The sequence below is a fragment of the Primulina eburnea genome, chromosome 11, assembly GCF_022965805.1.
Source record: "Primulina eburnea isolate SZY01 chromosome 11, ASM2296580v1, whole genome shotgun sequence".
NCBI lineage: Eukaryota > Viridiplantae > Streptophyta > Magnoliopsida > Lamiales > Gesneriaceae > Primulina > Primulina eburnea.
The window spans coordinates 36,847,887-36,871,405 of record NC_133111.1 but is presented as its reverse complement, the minus strand read 5'-3'; the positions used below and the strand labels follow the sequence as shown (position 1 = coordinate 36,871,405).

The following is a 23,519-nucleotide window of genomic DNA, read 5'->3' as shown; positions in this document are numbered from 1 at the left end:
AAATCTCTTGAATTACGTGATTATCCTCGACATAATTTTGCATCAAGAATTTGGACGAAAAGGTATCACAAGTCATTTAGGATTGAAACTCTTGCATTTTATTCTATTTTACCCTTCTATTAGTGGAAAAGAAAAGTTTTACTGTCTTTGAAAATTTCTAACTCTAGTATAAAGACTCCTTCGATTTTGGTTGTGTTTTGTATAAAATTCGACACGTTTATTAACTCTTGTGATCACGTTTTTCTCAGATATAAAAAAATCATATGAGACGGTCTCACGAGTGAATTTTATGATACAGATATTCTATTTATGTCACTCATTGCAAAAAATATTACTTTACATGCAAAAAATATTATTTTTTATTGTAAATATGGATATGGTTGAATCGTGTCATGAATAAAAATCTGTGAGACCGTCTCACAAGAGACCTACCCTTCCTCGAGGTTGTGTCTATCCATCCAAAATTTACGGTTTGAAATAATATTTCAATCGGATGTGAAACCGGAATTTTAGTATAGCTTTAAATATTATATTACATCTAATATTATTTAGATACTTGATCTTAAATAAGAATAACTATATGTTTTTATTTTTATTTTTTTTAGACAAACTATATCTTGTAGATTATATTATATATCTACAAGTTCTAATATATAGTAATATCACATAAAAAAATAGTTTGCTTAAGAAAACCTTTCATGTTGATTGTTACAGCGTTGCTATCATAATAATAATAAATTGAAATAAAATTCATTATCATATCTTCGAAACATTGTATGAAGACATCTTCGAAACAATCGGATAGAGCTTTATTCCCGACTCCACCATTTAAAAAAAATTTATATTTAAATTTTTTATTAAATTGATATCAGTTCGAGTAGATCATTTTAAAATATTAAAAGATTATAGAGTTTAAAATTCTATCCGGATACAGTCATATTCCCGACTCCACCACAGTATATGTATAATACAACCAAAAAAAAAGTTGTGTGTTATCGAATCCGCCATCCAGCTAATCTCCTTTTATCCATTTTTAGGTAAACCTCATGCACATACATTCCCAAAATGTGTGAGTTGTTGTATTAGCAGTACATTGTTTTGTAAGTATTTAGGAATAAATGAATGAAAGAGCAATGTTACCTAAACTTCACTATTTATTTATTTTGTCCATACACGTGGACATATTTAAGAATATTGATAAATCTGACAAATTATTATACCAAATTAAAAGGAAATGTAGTTTTAATTGGATTCAGATTCCAAATTTTCTTAATCGCGTCATCCATTATCGTTAAGACTTGATATCGATATCAGAATTCTTTACCAAGCAAACATTTTTTGGACGAGTTTGTTGTAATTAACTTACTCAGTGTAGTTTACATAGCTTGCATTATCTGTATGATATTGTGTTAATTCTATTGATTTACCCAGAACACATCTACGAGTAGCAGTGACATATTTCCACGTCATAAAAAAAATCTAATTGAAGTTAGTTCACTAAAATGAAAATTCAACTTATTATAATGAGGCCAAATTATGTCAACTTACTCGATTTTTTCATTTTTTCCTAATAAATATATCGTTCTCTGTCACGATATTATCTCATGAATATCAATCAAAACATGATCTGATAAGTGGTGTTTTTAATGAGAATCAAACATCTAACCTTAGCTATGATATTAATTTTAGGATCGAAAGCTTATCATTTTACCATATGTTATAGCTAGTGACAATGGTGTAACTCAAATCATTTAAATTATATAGCAACTCAAGTGTCACGTTTCGATTGTTATAAGAAGAAGGGACAATTATTGCACATCAACATATAAATATAGTTATATTTGATTATATGTATGTTGTTTTGATTTTACACTTTGATACATTATTATTATTTATATACATATTTAAGATTTTAAAATTTTAATATATATTATATAATATAATAATTTTGTAGTTCGAACCGTTTTATAAGATAAACCGGTTCAATCACAAATCCGATTATAAAACGTCCTAAAAACATTGAACAACTAAACAAAAGCTTATTTAATTTGACACATGCATTAATTAAAGCGATATATCCACTAAAAATAAAATAAACATATATTTTTAGCTCTTGAAACCATTTCTAAATACTCTCTCCAAAACTTTATAGAACACTAAAATAAAGTCAAATATTGCTATATATTATAGTATCATATGTTCTATTTTGAAAAGAAAATTACGATAGAAGCCATTTAATTCAATTTTTTTTTTACCATCTTGAATTATTTCTCATTTAATTCGAAATTAAAAAATAATTAATTACACGTATATTTCATATTATCGCAAAAATATGTGTCGCTTATCCAAAAGTTGGAATTTAATTTAAATTTAATATAATAAATGGATTGGGTTGCGACGCGTGCATATGATTAGTGCTTATTCTGACGTGCATGGTTACATTTTACTTAAAAACGTTGTTTCAAATTTCATAGGAGTCTGTCTTATCTGTTGATATAATTGGTATATCCATTTTTATTTTATTTTTGGAATTTAGCAACTTTATTTTTTCAATTTAGATACCAGGAAATAAAAATTAAATGGGACTTTTTTTTTTTGAAGGTAAACACTCATAAATATATTGATTAAAAATCATCCATTACAAGTCGAACCAACCAAGAAGAGAATTCACCATTCACCCAAACAAAAGGTGAAGGAGAAGAAAAAGAAAAACGAGCCAGATTATGAGCAACTTTATTCGTCGAGCTACGAACATGAATGATCTCGGAGATAACTGGGGTCTTCAGTCGCTCTCTAATATCCGCTACACAAAATCCAATATATCCAAGATCCTCCTGATTAGTAGTGACTGCCTGCACTGCCAATTGGGAATCTGTAGCTACTTGAACATCCGAAAAGCCTCTGTCGTATAGAAGAATAATGCCTTCCCGGATCGCCAGAAGTTCACCATATACTACTGATATGGGCTGGTTAATCTGTTTACCAAACGCTAGCAGCAAACGACCTTGGTTGTCTCGAATTACTCCACCAATGCCAAACTGATGTCTAACCTCGTTCACAGCCACATCCACATTAAGCTTTAAAGCACATGAAGCTGGTGGTTTCCATACCTTTTCCGAATTTTGCCTCAGTGAAGCTTCCTCTATCTTCTCCTTGGCCCGAGCTTTTTGGAATTCAGGGAATATGACTGAACTCCAGGAGACATTCTCTGCTATTGGTTTTTCCTTATCGCTGTGAAGGAACTTTTGCTTTTCTCTCCAAACCGCCCACGTGTGTATTGCAAATCTCGTATATTTGTGATTAATAAGGGAGTGTACTTAATTACAATTAACTATTATTCGATTTTATAGTCATGTATGGCAGGTTGGATCGATTCGATGGGTCGAACTCAAATTTACGGCTCTCTTTGATTTCATTCGGTTTCATATATCTATATTTTTTTGAATTCGTTGGCATTTCTACGAGATAGTAGTCTATCAGTGCCCGTAATGGTTGCAGACTCAAATGTTTACATAAAAAATCTTGAAAGGTGTGTCGAGCTGATTCGAGTCAAGCTTATCCTATGCGTGTTTAGAACTAGAATGACTCGAGTTCAGGATCTAGGCAACAAACCGGTTAGATGACCTGGATTACTACTCAAAATTTAGGTCGGGTAGCTTGGGAGTCAGTTCATTGCTAGACGATTATATTTTAAAATGAGTTGTTATGAGATGATATTTCTCTACAATACTTCTAAGATGTTAAAAGTTGACTTCCACCCATAAGAAAGTAATCTCAGACAAGCAGTAAATTTTTTGTAAGACGGTCTCACTTATCTATTTTCGTAAGATGGGTTAACTCGATCCACATTTAAAATGAAAACTAATACTTTTAACATAAAATATAATATTTTTCATAAATTGGATCGGGTTGGAGATATTTCTTACAAAATTGATCCGTGAAATAGTATCACTAACGATTTGGTGTCAAATAAATGATTTTAGAGAATCGTGCGAAGCGATAATATACATTATATTATGCGCTGATGGGGATATTAAACTTTATTTAAATCATGGTATTTGGGTGTGATATAGATACAATAATAATTTATTATAATTATTAAATATCAATAAAATGTATTTTCAAATATAATTTCTTATTTGTTTTTGATTGTGACCATTTCAACTCTATACTAATTCAATGAATATATTGGCTAGAACTTGAAAAATTGTAAACCGTGTCGATAAATATTTATATTGTTATAAAATATATTAAAATTAAAAATATATATTGCTAAAAAAATTTAAAATAATAGTATAATATTAAATTTTTTTCTTGATAATAATGAAAGGTAAAATTGATTTTTTTATCCTAAAACTTGCACGATATTCTCCATTTTTTGTCATACTTTCAATCAATTCATAATCTTACTCTATTATTTGATTTTATTTTAATTTTAATCTTTTTATTAGAGTCCTGACGTGACATCGAACATACCAACAATGTTCATCTCACGTCTGCAAAATTTCATGCATCATCATTTCTCCGATATCATGGCAATATTTTTCGACTTTACATCAGCGCATTAGTTAAAAAGAACTAAAAAATATAAATCAGTGAACAAATATTTTGAATTGTAAAAAATAAAAAACATACAAGTTACATGATCAAAAATATAATTGTTTCGAAATAAAAATATTATCGCGATTCGTGTTGAATATGGCTTTAGCTCATCAGATGGATCATTATTCTTGGTCTGATGAAATTTGTGACACAATAACAACGAAAACAATAAAAATCGGATGGGCATTTACAGAACACCGAGGCGTATAGAATGTGAGAAAAGAAGAATGCTGACTTTTTTTCTCGTTTCAATTGTCTTGACGTACACAAAAACCAACTCTATCTCCAATTTCTCATTTATTTAAACTAGCTACTTTGCACACGTGGTGTGTGTGTACAGTTTTTTTTATAATTATCGAGATATTAAAATGAAATTTGACAAATTATCAAAGGACTAAAATGCAATTTGAATTGTTGTAATTAAAAAAAATAAAAAAATAGTTTGTTGAAATTAAAAATAAAAAAAAAAGTGTAATATTAGTATATCATAAGAGCAAAATTGGAAGAGTAAAAACAGAGCTAGACACCATTTTTGTCTCTATTACAGATATAGATAATAGATAAATACCGAATGATTAATATCATACTATTTTTAAATATATTATATATATCAGTGAAAATTGATACACAATTCAATAATTTATTTCAAATTTTAATATAAATGATTGTGTTAAATGTATTCATTTTCAGGTAAAAAAAATGATTATTTTTTAATAAAAATATGCATACTATGAGAGAAAATATTTGGCATAGATCTAAAAGATCAAAATTGTTTATTACTTGATTTCTTCTTTATTAATATTATATAAACAAATAAAAATATATAAAACATCGCAATAATTTTAAATATTTGAGATTAAAAAATAGCAAGAAAATCTTGCTCAAAAAATTAATTAATTTTAGATATAAAGCTCGTATTTTAATGATGTAACAATGGAGACCTTTACCATTAGATAAAAATTTAATCCTTTTTATTAAAAAAATAATTAAAGGTCTAATATAAACAAATTGATATATCAGCTAGCCGCCAACCTGATCCTCAATGTCATCCAAGAATATTTTATTTGTTATTTTTTCAACTCTTTTAATAATTTTTATGTACGACGGGACACAACTATGTATATGTATATAGGCAAAAACTTGTGTGAGACGGTCTCACGGGTCGTATTTGTGAGACGAGTCTCTTATTTGGATCACCCATGAAAAAGTATTACTTTTTATGCTAAGAGTATTACTTTTTATTGTCAATATGGGTCGGATTGACCCGTCTCACGGATTATAATCCGTGAGACGGTCTCACATGAGACCCACTCATGTATATATACGCACACACATGGTCGTACAATAAATAATTTTAAAATAAATACATATTTCAAACTCTTCTAATTGATTCAGTACAACTTATTTTTATAGCGTGTATTATTAAGTAATAGCTTTATTATATATATATATATATATATTTTATTTTGTTCTCTATAATACATAATTACAATATATATACAATGTATTAAATTTAATCAAAAATAAAAGAAGAGAAAAGAAAAGGGTGATCAAGAGGAGTGACTTTCGAGAAATACTCGAATTGTTTCTGTCAACAATAAAAAACTCCATGAGTAGATTATGCATTAAAATGATCAAACCGATCTACATATATATATAGCGAAAAGTAATTATTTTGAAATCAGAAGTAATACTTTCCACACAAACAAAATTATATTACAAAATATTTCTCCATAACGTAACTAGCAAAATTGATACTAAAAATAATATTTTGGACATGATAAATAATAATTTTCGTGAGTTAGGTGAGAAATCAATTTTACATAATTGACACATGAGACGGACAAACTTGATTTTTTTAAAACCGAACAAAAATTGCAGAATACAAATCTTTACAGATAGATATGTTTATTAACCAAAAATCTATTATGATACAAGAGTCTTTATTTAACAATAATTTCTTAACATACCAAGAGTTTCTTGTTTTTTTTCCCTTTTTAGCATTTGTAATAACTAACAATATATGACCCGATAATTTCAACAAACAAGATACAAACAAAACATAACAAACCATTGTAATAAAACCACAGCAAAGATTACAATGTCATGACATAAATCAGATAACAATATTCTGTATTTTGATCTTAGGTCATTCAATTCTATGCACAGACAAATCATTCCATATAATTTAAGTGGTAACTCTAATATAATATAATATAATATAATCCCTTCTTCCTAACTCCCTATTATTTCTCCATTTCTTCATCAGATTTTCTTCAGTAGCTCCAAATGCAATCAATATCCTGTTCTCCAACTGAAGCAGATGGAGCTTCTTGATCTCCAAATGATTTCTTCACCAATTCGAGATTCGACGGGACGGAGGAATTTTCACGGTTTAATCCAGTTTCTTGGGGCAAACTCACCATTTCTTTACCAACATTCTGCCTATAATTTCCAATCAAACTCCTTAAAATAGATGGATCCTGAAACGGGGTCGAGCCCGGGATTTGGAATCCCATTCCCCCTTGAATGGCATGGAGTTGTCCCAATGAGAAAGTATCCATGGGATGGTTGAAAGGAATTGCCAGATTTTCTTGGCCTTTCTGGGAGGCCATTGGATTGGAGAAGCAGTGCACGTGGTTTGGTCCCGATTCGAGGAGCTTTCTGTTGCCTTGGAAAGGTGAAGGATCCATCAATGGTGGCAGAGTCGAAGGAGCCAAATCGTTCCCTTTCGGGTTCATTCTCATTAGCCCTGATATGTGGACCTTTTTCCCACCAGAAGTCTTGTGAAACACCCGGCTAATCACCCAGTCATTCTGTAAAACAACAAAAAAACACAAACCTTTAATGATCCAAAGTAATGCAAAAACAGAGGAAAACAGGGGAAGAATGATTTTTCTACCTTCACAGATTTTGGAGGGTCGTCAAAGGATAATTTTCCCTCCAATCTATACTCATGAGTAACCCAATTTGATTTTTCCCCTTTAGGGGCTCTCCCCTTGTAGAAAACCAAGGTCTTTTTCATCCCCACGAGCGTCTTCCCCCGGAAAATCTCCTTATCTTTCCCGGTAGCTTTCCAGTAACCGGAAACCGTAGCTCGGTTCGTTCTTAATCCAGTCGGGTACTTCTTGTCCCTTACACAGAAAAAGTACCATTCCTTCTCACCCAATTTTGCTCTCCCTTAATGAGAAAACATAAGAAACGTAACATGATCAGTATTATAACTTAAAGTATGAAATGAAACATATCAGCACAAAGTTCTCAAGCTTTCTTACATGGCAATTCCCATGGCTCAATTTTGTTCATGTTAACATCACCAATAGCTATACATGAAAAACTGCTGTCGAGAACTTTCCGGGACAAATAATGAGTGATCAGCTCTTCATCCGTCGGGTGAAATCGGAATCCCGGAGGCAATTCCATCTGATAATCCCTCTTGACAACTCGATAGTCGTTTTCCATGGACACAAAAGAAATGATTTTTATACAAGTTTCTCACTTCGTAAAGGGCAAGAATCAACTTTTCCTCTGAAACAATGGATTCCCAGATCAAGAAATGCAAAAAAAAAAAAAAAAAAAACGTTATGGGAAGGTGATCGAGAGAAGGGGAAAATATAGAGAATTTGAGAGAGAAGCCATTGATACTAAAGTCTAAGGCAAGAGTTATATTTTTCAAGAAAAAGATAAAATAAGTGCACGTGGAAGAGAAGGTCTGATAAATATTACAGAGATACGTGGATTTTAAGCAATTGGGAGGTTGTTTTAACCCACCTAGTTTAAGTTCATCGTTACTTTAAATTTGACTAAGTGCAGCCCATTTGAAAAATGAACATTATTATTATTACTCAATAAATGTAAGTTCACATTCAATTCTCTTTTAGATTTTCATGGTGTGAAAATACTTTGGGTCATTGGTAATCTTACGGCCATTGATTATATATATATATATATATATATATATATATATATATATATATATATATATATATATATATATATAAATATATATATATATATATATATATATATATATATATATATTTATTTTTTGATTGTAAGAACTTGTAATATTATTAAGAATGAGGTATATCGACAATAGTATGTTATAAGATTTAGCAACCAAAGTGAAAAATTCTCTTGCCAAACAAATGGGAAGGTGGAAGAAATAGCAAAGTTAGCAAGTGAATGTGCAACTATATTCTATGTGCGAACTTGATATGAATATGGACTCTAAGTTGATAAGAGATTCAGTTAGGCAGTGATAAGTCATGCTGAAATAGGTGATTTCAAACTATTGTAATTACCAGATTCTTCTAATAAAATCCTCCCGTAAAGAAAAATAGGTGAAGTAGGAGAATTGAAGTCTCTGAACAGCTATTTACATTTCAGTTAGCCTAGTTTAATCTCCATTTCATAGCTCAACTGAATTTAATTTTAAGAATTTCGTGTTCAAACCATTTCCGTCATTCTATTTCCACGCAGTTTCCACTGCTGACTTTATGAGAATTCAATTGATAATAATTCTAATTTAGTGTTGTTAACTCAAACGAAATATCTTAATTTAATAAGTGGTTTAAACATTTAAGTGCTTTTTTTTTAAAAAAAAGTTGAAATTATTTAATATTCAAACATAAGAAAAATTGAAATATAAGTATCAGAAAGTCTAAGAGGGGTGTATTCAATGTAGAGATTTAATGACTTTCAATGACTTTTTTAAAATGATAGATTTCCATGGATTTGGTAGATTTTTATTGACTTGTATAGAATCTCACAGATTTGTAAATATAATTCCATGGAATTTTGTAGACTTTTTGCAAGATTTTGATATATATTTGTAGACTTTTGTAGCCTTTTTGCAAAAAAAAAAAATTACAATTCAATTAACAAAATCAAAATTTCAATATATATTATTTCTTCGAACTAGTAATTATTTAACATAAATAACATCTTCACTTTGAAATAAATTTACTTATTTAAAAAGTAAATATGTTTAATATATGAAAAAATCAAAATTCAATTTAACAAAATTAAAATTTCAATTCACATGTCTATTCAACATGCATAAATAATTAATCAATAAAATTTTAATTTATAAGCATATATAAATAAATTTAATCAATATAGATAAATATCTAATCAAAACATTATGAAATTTGATAAATTTTAAGTAGTTTTTTATGAAAAAATCTAAGGTTCGTTATTGTGAATATGATCAATGTCACTCCACATTCTGTTTGCTATAGTATCTCTCCATGCATTTGCATTTGCTCGTTGTTGTTCTTCAGTGCCAAATATTTGATCAAAGTTGTTATCCTCGTAAATTTGTTCTGATGAAGGTTGTGGAACTTCATTCTCTGGTTCAACTGGAAATTCATCAGACCGACACTCCTTTCGAAGAAAATTGTGCAATTCAGCACAAGCCAATACAAGCTCCGCCTGTGTTGTATATGGAAATGGAGGAGCAGTTTTGAATATTTTGAACCGCGATTTAAATATACTGAATATCATTTCAATGACGTTTCTCAAAGAGGCATGACGAAATTGAACAACTCTTTTGCATCTTCAGGATGACGACCTTGGCCAATGAATTCTTGGAGATGATAACGAACACCTCTAAAAGGAGCCAAGAATTGACATCGATTTGCATATACACAATCCACTAAAAAGAATTTAACTATCGAACATTATTTGTAGAATCAAGTAACCAATGAATAACATATATAATCTTGAACAATTACAAAATTTTTAGATGTATAGCAAATAGAACAAAAAACATACCTTGTGGAACTTTAAGCCCGTTATTTCTTGATAAAGCATCTGCCAATATGTTTAAATCATGGGCAGATCCCTCCCACCCACTGAGCACATAAATAAATTCTAAATCAAAGTTACAAGCTGGCTAAAATATTTTGAGAAATTGTCCTGTGACGATTACGATAACTGTTAGTATCATGCCCAAACACTGTTGCTGGAATATGAGTGCCATCAATAGCCCCAATGCAATCCTACAATAAGAAAAACATAATAAAAATTGTGGTACTTATAATAATAACTAAAAAGAATTTAATCACTTACTTTAAAATAAGGATAAAATCTTGTACTCTCTCTTATTTTTTCTAGAACTCCAGATCCAGGTTTGACCATCATATCTGCTGCAATTCTATTCAATGCTCTCAACACTTTGTTGAAGTTTTGGCTAGTATTGTATTGTGATCGACCAAATATTTTACGAATCAAGCAATATAGAGTATTTTGACCAACAACAAGTAAAAACATGGCAAGCATTTCTTCAATACAAATATATCTAGTATCTTGCAATGGTGTTTTTTCTCTAAGCATGTTACACAATTTTAAAAATACGTCAGGGTACATTCTATAAATTTCTTGAAAGTTTGTTGAATTCTCTTTTAATATTTTATGGATATAATCGTATCCACTTGAAGTTATTAGTAGTCTATTAAAGGGATGATGGACACGTTTGTCATTCATGCTAGTTATATGCTTAGTTAGCACATAGAGGATCCCAAGAATTTCCCTCAATCAATACCTAAAAGTTTCGTGTAATTTTTCTTCAAATTCCTCTTCTTCCATTTGATCTTCTACATCATGTACGTTGATATATGACATTTTAATGAACCACCTGATATCAGACAAGGAATTAGAATAAAAACTGATAGGACATAAAAATTGTTACTATCATTCAAAAACTGATAGGACATAACAATTGTTACTATCAAAATTTCACATAATTATTTGAGATATAAAATATCCTAACATAAGACGAACTATAACATATGGATCCCATTTTATTTTCCCATCCGTAATAAAAATCGTTAAGAATTATTGAGAAGATAGAAAACCAGATATTTTCCCCTGATCGAGTAATGTCCAGTGGCCCCGACGTTATTTCCCTCCAAGAAATTAGTATACCAACGACCAAAAAGCTTCTCATAACTTTTCAAATCTTTGTTGTTTTAGTATACAGATGAGGTGATACATTTTCAAGTGTTCTTTCAAATGGCGCCGTCTTTTTTTCTCTTAGATTCGTGGAAAATTCATCAACTCACCATGATTTGAACATATAGAAATCATAATATATTTTTTATCAAATCAATAACGATTCAAGAAAAGATTCATACATTTGAAATTTGGAGAAACCCTCGATTTGTCTTTAGAGAGGAGAAAACATCGTCTTTTGAGTGAGAAAGAGAGATATATGAGTGAGAATAAGAAAGAAAGAGAGATATATGAGTGAGAATAAGAAAGAAAGAGAGATATATGAGTGAGAATAAGAAAACGCTGTTTTTTATTCTATTAAAAGTCTACCAAAATCTCTAGGGTGAGTAGAAGACAATTTTTGAGTTTTTATAGTTGTACATAGAGTTTTAAGGTTTGAACATAGAGAATTATATTAGAATCATTATTAATCTATGGAAATATTGGATACCTATATATTTTTATAGATTTTTAAAAAGTCAAGTTTGAATAATACTCTACTTTTCATTACTCTAGAAAAATCTAATTTGGATACCACAAAACTTTTATAGAGTTTATAAAAGTCTATGTTCAATAACTCTAGACTTTTAAACTCTACAAAAGTCAATAAAAGCAATTAAATTTCCAAAGTTGAATACACCCCCCTAAATGTGTGTAGTTAGACAATACTTTAAGATAGCACTTGAAATTAAAGATATAATAATAATATAGAGATAAATAATCTAATACAATAATAAATAATTATAGTTAATATAGTATTTGATTTGATTGATAAATAATAGTTTGTTTGATTTAATGGATTAAATTTGAGATAAAATGATAAATTATTATTTTGTTCTTTTAATAATTAATAAAATATTAATAATATTATTTATTAAAGATAATATTGTAATTCATATTAATGATTTGATTGATTTAAAATAAATAGATAGTAAATTGATAAATAATATGAATAAATAAATATGAAATGAGATAAGAAAAGATAAATTATCAAGAAATTAATTATGTATAACTTCAAAATTTTCCTTAATTAAAGTAATCCATCTCACTAGCATTTTAGCTCCAAAAAGGTGAAATCGCTCACCTTAGGCGCCCTTCACCCTCGGCCCGACTGGATTATGAGATGAGGCAGTATATTATAGCAGTCACTAATATAGGTCTCAAGAATATTGAATGTCTTTAAAGAATTATTTGAATTTTAACATTTAATCAGGATTACCGTTGACATAATTCAATGTATGGATGATAATGACCAAAATAACCTCTGTTCACACCAAAAATCAAACACACGCATATTGTTGGAACATTTCATGTTCTCAATCCTGATTTTGATGTTAACAAAACTTGTTATTATTTTTCAAATATATTTACTCAAGTGTGAAGTTATTAACACAAGAAAGAAACTGAAACTGAGTTTAGTCAAACTGAATTTCTGACGAGCTTCGGTCTAGTTGATGATATATCTCAACTAGATGATTCAAATGACAATCCGTCAACTTGATCAATCAAACAATCAATTTGAAACAAGTTGTATATCACGTCAGTTGGGCAAAATCGAATAGTATCTAGGTCAAACCGGTTGCTGAATGACCAAACTGATTGCACGAAAACATCAATCAGTTGGGTATGAGCAGTTGCAGTATTTTGGTCATATCTCTCAGCTCGGTTATTGAAATGAAACGATTCAGTATACGTTGGAAATATGAGACGATGATCTACAAATCATCTTCAGAAATTTAAGATGTTGATAAATGACGATGAAGCTACTGGTTCTGCACAAACTGAAATCGCATACCAGATTGAGTTGCTGACCAGTTCAGTTTCAACCGCTGATCAGTTTTCAACTGCTGAAAAGTTCAACCGCTGACCAGTTTCAACCGCTAAACGACCAGTTTAAGCTCGGGAAAATGTCCAGCAAGATTAATTTGATCGTTTTAATTTCAAAAATAGTACAGAAACTTTTCAAACGGTCATATTCTTGTATCTAACATATATATCATTTTCGGAGCCTATAAATACATCATCTTGAAGATCAAACAAGAGCTTTTGAAGGGGATTCAAAGCATGGACAACTAGCATGAAGAAATCTGCTTTTTGGGAGCACAAGCTCTTGTGTGAGATACATTTGAGATGTACACTTTAAAGGATAAATTCCTCACACACAATCACTCACACATATACAAGAGAGTTGAACTTCAAAGTTTAGTTGAGTGAGTCTTCACACAAAGACATTAAAGATTGTGTTTGTAGTCTTGGCATAAGAGACCTTAAACATTATGCGAATTGTGAAGTTGCGGCTTACAATCTAGAGTGTAATAGGAGTTTCAATTGGGCAAGAGATAAGTCCTAAGTTGAAATGTGTTTGTATAAGGTAGTTGTATAAATCAAAGTTTTGTAGTGAATCATTCCCAAGATGAAGAACGCGTGGCGTAGGAGTTGTTAATCTCCGTACATTTTATAAACAAATTTGTGTCTATTTGTTTATTGCATTTACTTATCATTTCCATTGCTTTTAAAGATGCATTGTTGAAGTATTTTATGTATTCTTCAAATACCAAAATATTGCGTACCAAGTGTTTGCTAAAATGCTTCTATCAACTTGCATATATCTTAAATGCTTTACAAAAATGTTTAATCGGTTTCTACCGATGATTATTTTGAGTGCCTTCTGCTGGATTTGAAAACCAAACTCGATTTCATTATCAGTGTTCAACATTTCAAGACTGCGTAACTCGCTAGTTTTTATTTTTTTTAAAATAATTCAAATCACGTCGTCTAAGACGAAATTTACACAGTAAACATCAGCTATCCAAAATTATCCTGTATTCCATCTTGCCCCAAGTCAAAAGACCATTTAAACCTTATCTAGGAAGGACTAGAAAGCATATTTTAATTTTAATGCTGTATTTATTTAAAATATATATATAAGCTGTTTGAATATGTTCCTTATCTTGCTTCAATTTATCATGTCACTCGTATATACAAATATTGTGTGGTTTTATTCGATATATATCGAAATTTTCGGTTATCTCGATCTTTATATATATAACTTAAAATCTCCGAGAAATAGGCACAAAATTAATTTGCTGTTATTTTGCATTAATTTGGTACCTAGGTTCCCGTATTATTCTCTATGATGCGTCTACATAGACGTGGACCCTTCCAATGGAATTAAATGGTTCATCAGCACATCTTTAATCCATTAAATTAATCTTAAGCTTTTTTTCTAATCTTACATTAAATGGCATTTGTGAGAAACAAAGCTTTGAAAAATAGTAACAACAAGATGTAATTTTGTTACACAAAAACTCCCCTGAGACTGAACCCACGAGTCAATTTTACGAGAAATATATTTTATTTGAGTCACACGTGTAAAATATTAATTTTTATGTCAAAATATTATTTTTTATTGTAAAATATCGATTTTGTTTATTGATTAGACAGCTATTGAAAAAAAAAACAATGACGTTGAGTTCACTTTTTTTTTTTTTTGACATAGACACCTGAAATGTCCATTTTGAGTCGAAGATTTCCATATTTTCAAGCTATGATTCAAGATTTTTTGATAGAGATTCTAAAATCAATATATTTTGCAAAAAGTCATGCTCACATAGGATTTGCTTTTCTAAATAATGATTTGAAAGTTATTTTCAACCCAAGTTAAAATAATTATATCTATTTTAATATATATATAGTACGAAATCAACATGTAACTTTTCTGTTTTCTATATCAGTTAATTTTTATTTTTATTTTTCTGTTTTCGATCGAGATATCCGAATTTCATCCGACTAATCTTGGAACGGTCTTGTTCCTGGTTCTTCTTCCGGATAAATCTGGATACCATCATAATTTATGCACTCTCATAGTAAATGTTTGAAATATAATCAACAACGATTAAGTTAATGACAAATAATTATTCGTTGAATTCTATTCATTGTTTGGTATTTATTGGCACTTTCCGAATAATCCATTTGCGTGGTAAGATGCCTAACCTAGTTGAAACCAAGACAATTTCAAGAGACTTTCATTTATTTATTCTAGTTACAACATTTTTGTTCCACGTGTGTTGGAAAAAAGTTTAAATGAGTTCATAAAAGATATAATGAACTCGTATAACAATTTGGATCAATCATTTTCGTAAAACGAACACGGATACAAAATAATTATTATATGACTCATTGAGTAGGCTCGAGCATGACAGAATAATATCATCTATTGAACATGTAAAATTTGGAGAAAAGTACAATCTTTTATAAGATATGTTTGTTTTACGACGATTTTGTTCATTTATATATTTAAATTTCAGTCATCGCAATCGTATTTAATATATTATTTTCAATTTTAATAATTTTTTACCAAAAGTAAAGTAGAATAATGAATGTACGATAAAGTCAAGTTTGCAATATGCAGTACGGATATCATATTGTAAATTAATATGTATGAATAATAACTAATATTTAAATAATAATTTATGTAATTCACAACCCACCTACCATATATATTGCAATATTTTGACGTTGATTTAGCAAATAAAATAATATAAATGATTTAATGTCGAATTTTGATTGGTTGAATAGACTTTAAAAAATACAATTTCTTCTTTAATTAATAATTAGTCAACACCCGTAAGTATCTCACTAGGCAACTAGCTATGTATTATGCTCCAATTATTTGTGCAGATTTTGTTTACTGCTACGAAACGACCGACACCTCTGTGGAATAAATTATAAATATTGTTAATTCTAATAATTTATTATATAATATTGGAGTAGGTCTCATGTGAGACCGTCTCACGAATCTTAATCCGTGAGACGGGTCAACCCTACCCATATTTACAATAAAAAGTAATACTCTTAGCATAAAAAGTAATACTTTTTCATGGATTACCCAAATAAGAGATCCGTCTCACAAATTTAACCCGTGAGACCGTCTCACACAAGTTTTTGCCATAATATTGTGAGATAAGAAAATTGAAACATATCTACCTCAAAAAAGGACAATGTCCCACTTTGTTATCCATTGATAATCACAAACTTTACTCTGGTTTAGTTAACTAATCTAGACAAGAAGGCCATGTTTCTTTTGTTCCAACATGTATTTTTTTCCATATATTCATACTAGTTGGCAAATAAATTAGTTCTTTGTCAATAATATTATTAGGGATGATAGTCAAATTAGGGATATCAGTCAAATTAGTTTTACAGTTTTTACTATTTTATTGTTTAGGATTTTTTTTTTACGGATGTTGAATTGGTGTCAGATATGTCAGTATTCTCTCGTGTCATATTAGCATGCCTCTTGGCCATATTTAACTGTGACATTGCTTGGGTCCTTTATCGGATGAACAGTTTCGACGAGGTCCAACTGTAACCGGACCGATCGTGTTTTCTTAATATATTATTTTGTACTATACAGTATATTTTAATGTTTTATTAATAAAAACTAACTTTGTCAAATATCGAATTCTCTTTTTCAAATATCCTTCTACATAATTCTATTATTTTTAGGGGAAAACAAAAATGTAGAAAAAATGTTATTCAAACATTAACTTAAAAAATTTCTCAGTATTATATTTCATGTACAAATTTAGTACATAAATTTATTCATATTAAATTTAATCTATATGTAAACATGTCGAATTTATTATTTTAGATTGTTCAAATCTTATTTACTTTATATTATTTATATAATCTTATGCGTGAAAGAAAAAAAAAGAGATAAATATATATATATATATATATATATATATATATATATATATATATATATATATATATTAGCAAATATATATAGTCAAACTGCTTAGCAATGTTTTTGTATCAGTTTTTTAAAAAATTGTAAGTTTAATTTTTGTTAAAAAATAGAATAGTCAAACTGCAACTGTTATCATCGGTTAACCATAATCGCAACCATAACCGGCGGTTCATGAACCGGAGTTGGAACCGCGAAAGAAAGTTATAGTTGAAGGTCAAGATATTCAGAATCGTCGGTTAACCGCAATCATGTATATTTATAAGGTTGCTTAAATTAAAATCCTTGTTTTTTTTATAAACTTTTTTATGTCTAACATAACCTATTTTTTAATTTTTTTTATATGATTCCAAAAGTTTTATAGGAAATTTTAAATTTATAAAAGTCATTAATGAATGAAAAACAAAATGGATATATACATACATATATATATATATATATATATATATATATATATAATATAATAAATAAATAGGTTATGTTAGACATACAAAAATATGAAGAAAAAAAACAAGGATTTTTTTAGCAACGTTATAAATATTTTTGAAACATATGATTCAAACCATACATTTCAAACAACATAAAAATATCTTAAATAATATTAAAGTTAGGAAATTTTTGTAAATACCTACATTTTTTGTAAATACCTTAAAAGAACTAGACCATTAGGATCGGAAGATCGATTTAGAAGACGGTGAATAAAAATTCTCAACAAATTCTCAAATAAATTCAGTTGGTTTAACAACACTGAATTGAAATTCTTGTCAGTTAAATTTCAATAAACCAGCAGTTGAGTTATGTGCGAAAATAAGCTTACTAAAACAATTGAATAATAAAAATGGCAATGGTAAAAAACAGTTTGGTAGCAAAACTGAAGATAAAGCTAAATATACAAACAATTATTTATAGATGTTCGGAGATTTGAATAATTAATAGGTCACCTCTAATTACATCCAAGAAGGATTTCTCTAGAAGACTTCGGTAATTACAAGTAATTTTAAACAACGCACTTCATCATGACTTCTCTCTGGTCTATTGCATCTCCTAGAAAACTCATATTTAATCAATATGATCAGTAATACTCTTAATGTCAAATACAACTATTTTCGAATGAAACACAATTATCACAAATTGATCCCCAATGATCAAATATAACTTAAGCGTGTGCATGAAATATGCTTTATCAGTTGGGCTCTGAATTTTTTTAATTTTTTTTAAAAGGCCATTGTCACACCTGAAGAATCCCCCCATCCAAGTCAGCAAAATAGCTGAGCAATGACTCCATGTCATTATTTCTCAAAACTTTTGATAAATTCTTGAATAAGAATCACTCTAACCTTCAAAACTCTTATATAAAGAACAATTATAAGAAAGAATCAAATTCTTCAGATCAAGCTTGTTTTAATTGTGTCAGAACAAGCTACTTCATTGTCGATTGCACTAGATCAAATAAAGATGACAAGAAATCATATGATAAGAGAAAAACCAAGGACAATAAGAATTCCTTTAGAAGAAAGAGATAACAAAATGTGTTGATAGCATAAGAAAGTAAGAACAAGTGGGCTGAGACAGTTTCATAAACCATCAGCTCAAAGGATGACTGTCACGCCCCGAGACCGGGGTTAGTCGACACCGGCGTTGTCTCACAATCATATAATTGCAAAACAACAAGCCTCGTAGTAAATCAAAATAACCAATCTTTTTCATAACCAATAATCGTCTTTACAATGCGATAGAAATAAAATGCGGAAGCGGAATACATGATGATAAAAATTAAAGACAGAATAAATTCGACTGGTCTCAAATGGAGTTTTCTTCATTACCATCCCCAAAAGTAATCTTGCTCTTCACCCTCGATTTGTTCCTCGTTCTTATCTGGGTGGGAATGTAAGGGGTGAGTATTTTGGGGAAATACTCAGTAAATGGGGGCCGATCGAGCATAACAAATATCGAGGATATACATACGAATAAATTATCGAATTTTCAATATTAAGCATGTTGAATCAAATAATAACAAAAATACGAATATAGCACTGAAAGTCATTTCATTTTCTATGGTTTTACTGATCAGTCCCCTATATGTTACTCCTCTAAGGGGCGAGGCCAAAGGAACGGTTATTATAACCCACCGCATCAGGGCCTAAACAAAGTATATCAAAGTTCGGAATTTCCTTTACCATTGCTAAATCAAATCATTACAGTGCTTTTAAATAATTCAACATGCTTTCGAATTTTATAACCCATATCGAATCAGTGAATAATTCAAGGGAATTTTACCGAATGGAAATGAATAAATTATGCCGATCGAATTTTTAAAATCGTATTTAAATTATTTCCTACATATATCATGTTCACAAAATAAAAGGATTTATTGTGCCCAAACATTTTATATAATAATATATATTTTCAAAAGTCTACCTTAAAACAATTAAATAATGAATCACCTTAAAACAATTACAAAATGAATCATATTTATAAATACTAATAGTCACTTAAAATAATCATATTTGTGCAATTTTTTTTTTTATAAACAAAAGAAACCCACTTACAGTTTTCGGTGGAATTGAAATGATAGAAAGTGTGCCAAAATAATTCCGCTCGGACAAGGTTGCGACAAGGCTTCGAATTAGCTGCTGCAATGCCTCGATCTTGGCTGAATTCGGCTACTGTCACCTTCGGAAATGGACAAGATAGTGGTCTGGAAAAAGGGCAGCAACCTTGCTTCGAACCGTTGCGGAATTCTCGGGTTTTTGGATAGCTTGTCTGATCAAGCTCCTCGGCTATTCCTGGACCAATTTCGAGCAGCAACTGGTCTCGAAAGAAACAGCAGGAACTTGGCTAAGGCTGGGTTGTTAAGAACGATAGCAACTGGACTTCGAAATGTTACAAAAATGCCTCGAATTTGGGTAGGAGGTTGGGCCAAGAAATCTGTTTTCCAGCAACTGAACTTTCGAATTCTGCATTCGGGATGAAGCTACAGATGTAGTAATCGGTTCACCTGATATTTAGGCTTGAAGATCACTCCAAGGCAAGATCCCATCCCCAAGATTCTGCTGAGCTAGTCAACGGTGATACGCTTTCCTACAAAATGTGCCCTTTCTGTTAATTCACGTCCAACTTGCAGTGATGATTTTGATTTCCATGCAGGTAACGGTTGCAGATTTCTTCCAAGATTGGTCCTTAATTTGCATCGGTTCACAATGACTTCAGTGATAGTGATGCGAATCAGTTTCAATGTTTCTAAGGCTGGATGAAGATCTTGAATCCAACCTTGATGAGGTACGCGATTTCACCTTCTGATGAATTCACATGAGGACGATGTGATCCCATGTACTAAATGAGATCATAATAGATTACAAAAGACTTTCGCAAACATGTGAATAGTCAAAGCAAGGAAACAATATCGGACTTAGGCAGTTCGAGCTTAAACAAGTCAATGAACTGGACAGTCTTAAGAACAAAAGTTAATATGCTCACAACTGAAAATGATAATATGCGGTCTGAAATATAAGTAATAATGATTGAAAATAAAAAAAGTTAACAAATTTAGTCAACACTTGGACAAAGTCTTCTATTTCTTCTGAAAATATATATGTAGGTCAAAAGCAAAGCTAGTGACAGATCAGACTTACAAGGCTTAGGCTTTGATCATAATGAATGCAAATTTTCCAAAATAAATAATTATTAGTATCAAGATAAAGACAAATCTAAAAGCATAGATTTTGTCAGATCAAGCACAATATATGAACATTTAGAAGCTGAAATTCAAGTTTATAAACATGTCTAAAAAAAAACAATTGAATGCATCCTGGATTTGGATATATAGAACCTGAGAGTTCTAAATGAGGTTGGCTTAGAAACAAACTAATCAATAATGAATATAACCATCATTCGAAGTCAAGCTGGTCTGGTAAAAGTTATACTAGAGAGGATTCTATTTAGGATAAAATAATTATTACTACAATTGCAAACCAATTCATAGAATGAAAGTCATTTGTTCAAGTTAATTGAAATCATATCGATAAATATTTAAATTATTAAAATATATATTTAAAATAAAAATATATTAGCGAAAAATAAATTTTAAAGAATTTTAAAGCATAGTATAGGATTAAATTTTTTTCTTGATATTAATGAAAGGAAAAATTAACTTTTTGGGCTTATAAAATAAATTTCTTGATAATAATATAACCAAAAACTATTTTTTTACAAAAAAAATTCTTTAAAGCTTATAAAAAATATTAAATATGTAATTTTAATAAGAACTTTATATTAATTATTGATTTATTTCAAACATAGCCCAACTCGTGATAGCAATCAATACGATTGATTATGAAAGGTCTAATTATTAATATAATAAATAAAGTACTGCTTATTTATTTTAAAGTCACCATTTGACTTGAGTGACAATTGTATGGAGTACGGTCTAATGAAAGATGTTTTGGGCTTTATTTGGTTCAATATTTATTAGTGTTTTATAAATGAAAATGATTTATGATCATAAACTGCCGTAGAAAAGACATCAACCAAAAAATATAAAAGCATTGATACATGAGCTAAAAGATAGAGTCCGATGTCAACAATGTAGCGATGTTTTCGTTCAACAACACCATTTTGTTTTGAAGTATAAGAGCAAGACACGCGACGAGTTCTTCCATTATCATGAAGGAAAGAACTCATAGCTTGACTTCTGTTCAACATCATGTATGTTAATTGGCTACGATGACAAGCACAAAAGATATAAATACATTAGTGCTTTTGGTCGTGTCTTTATTTCCAGACATGTCAAATTTCATGAACAAAGTTTTCTTTTCTTCAAGTTTTCTTCTGCTGAGTTTGCACAGTACTTGAGAAAAGTTCTTGCTTCTACATATTCCTTTATTCTTTCGTCTTCAATCACTCCATCCGTCGAATCCTCACATATTTCACATCCTTCGCAATCGGGACAAGGCAAAAACTTGATGACTCAAATGTCATGATATTATTGTGTGGATATCATATATAATATTTCTGATTTGTTGAGAGGTCAAACTAGAAATAATAAAACTTGTTTAATTATAAAACAATGGTTATGGTCTCAATCTGCAGAATAACCTGTCAAGTTTTGTATCTTATCAACAAAATCATATGCCGATTTCCTTTTTTTTATACCTACAAAAATTCTTTGGCGTCATTTCCTTTATCACATTTTCTTAAATTATATTTATCTCGAGTTTAATTCTCACAAAATAATTTTTAAGACAGATTGTTTTGTTGATGGGATACAAAACTTGAAATTTTATTCTGCTGATTCAGACCATAACCATTGTTTTATAATTAAACAAGTTTTATTATTTCTAATTTGGCCCCTCAACAAACCAGAAATATTATATGGTATCCACACAATAATATCATGAAATTTAAGTCACCAAGTCAATTCTTATTCTAAATTATACCACATAAATTTATGACTTATTTAATTGATGACATACAAACATTTATAATTACATATATGGCCCCAAAAATTCCAACACACATAAGAAAAATTAATTAATATTTGATCCTCTACTTTTGCTTCTTTTTTTTTTTTAAAAAAGAATTAATCTTTTGGATTGTTTATTATCGTTATTATGCGTTCAATGAAAGTCATGGAGCTAGTGATTCCATGTCATTTATAAATCTTTGAGGATTTTTTTAAAATTCCTGAAATATTCGGGCGATGATGAAGATAATATCTCCATCTCCAATCCCGCCCAGAAAATAATACTAATAATAATAATAATAATAATAATAATAATAATAATAATAATAAGTTTTGGTTTGAGAATTCGATCGCCCTATCTCATTAATATTTTTGAAATACGGATGAGGACGGGGATGATGATTTGATCCCCGTGCTTTCGGATTTGGAGATTCCGCAACCTGAAAAAGGTGAGATCGAGGCAGGTATTGGCAAACTAGCCCCTCCCCGTCCCATTGCTATCCCTAGAATGCATAAACAAACCTTTACAAAATTTCTTCAAAGAAAAGAGACTGGTTATGAGATATATTGTTTTTTAAAGAAAGTTTTTGTACATGTCTAAATAATTTTGCTACCGATCCATCCGTAGAGTGGTTCGATCCATAACAAAATCCATTCACAAATGTGCTCGGAAGAAGTGTAAGTATTTGTGTGTGTGTAAATATATTG

At 29.8% G+C, this 23,519-nt stretch overlaps 2 protein-coding genes and 1 pseudogene across 2 annotated transcripts; all 3 read right to left on the bottom strand.

The window, feature by feature from the left end:
• Positions 1–2,624: 2,624 nt before the first annotated feature.
• On the bottom strand, positions 2,625–4,489 carry LOC140805595 (uncharacterized). Its single transcript, XM_073161857.1, has 2 exons — positions 4,477–4,489; positions 2,625–3,163 (listed from the first exon to the last, which is right to left on the bottom strand). Exons 1-2 carry the CDS (start codon positions 4,487–4,489, stop codon positions 2,625–2,627), a joined length of 552 nt encoding a protein of 183 aa, XP_073017958.1.
• A 2,171-nt stretch (positions 4,490–6,660) lies between these two features.
• LOC140805722 (NAC domain-containing protein 100-like) lies at positions 6,661–8,310 on the bottom strand. The gene is made up of 3 exons (XM_073162000.1): positions 7,878–8,310; positions 7,505–7,782; positions 6,661–7,418 (listed from the first exon to the last, which is right to left on the bottom strand). Exons 1-3 carry the CDS (start codon positions 8,062–8,064, stop codon positions 6,879–6,881), a joined length of 1,005 nt encoding a protein of 334 aa, XP_073018101.1. The 5' UTR covers positions 8,065–8,310; the 3' UTR covers positions 6,661–6,878.
• Positions 8,311–9,789: 1,479 nt separating this feature from the next.
• Positions 9,790–10,846, bottom strand: LOC140804194 (uncharacterized; annotated as a pseudogene).
• Positions 10,847–23,519: the final 12,673 nt, after the last annotated feature.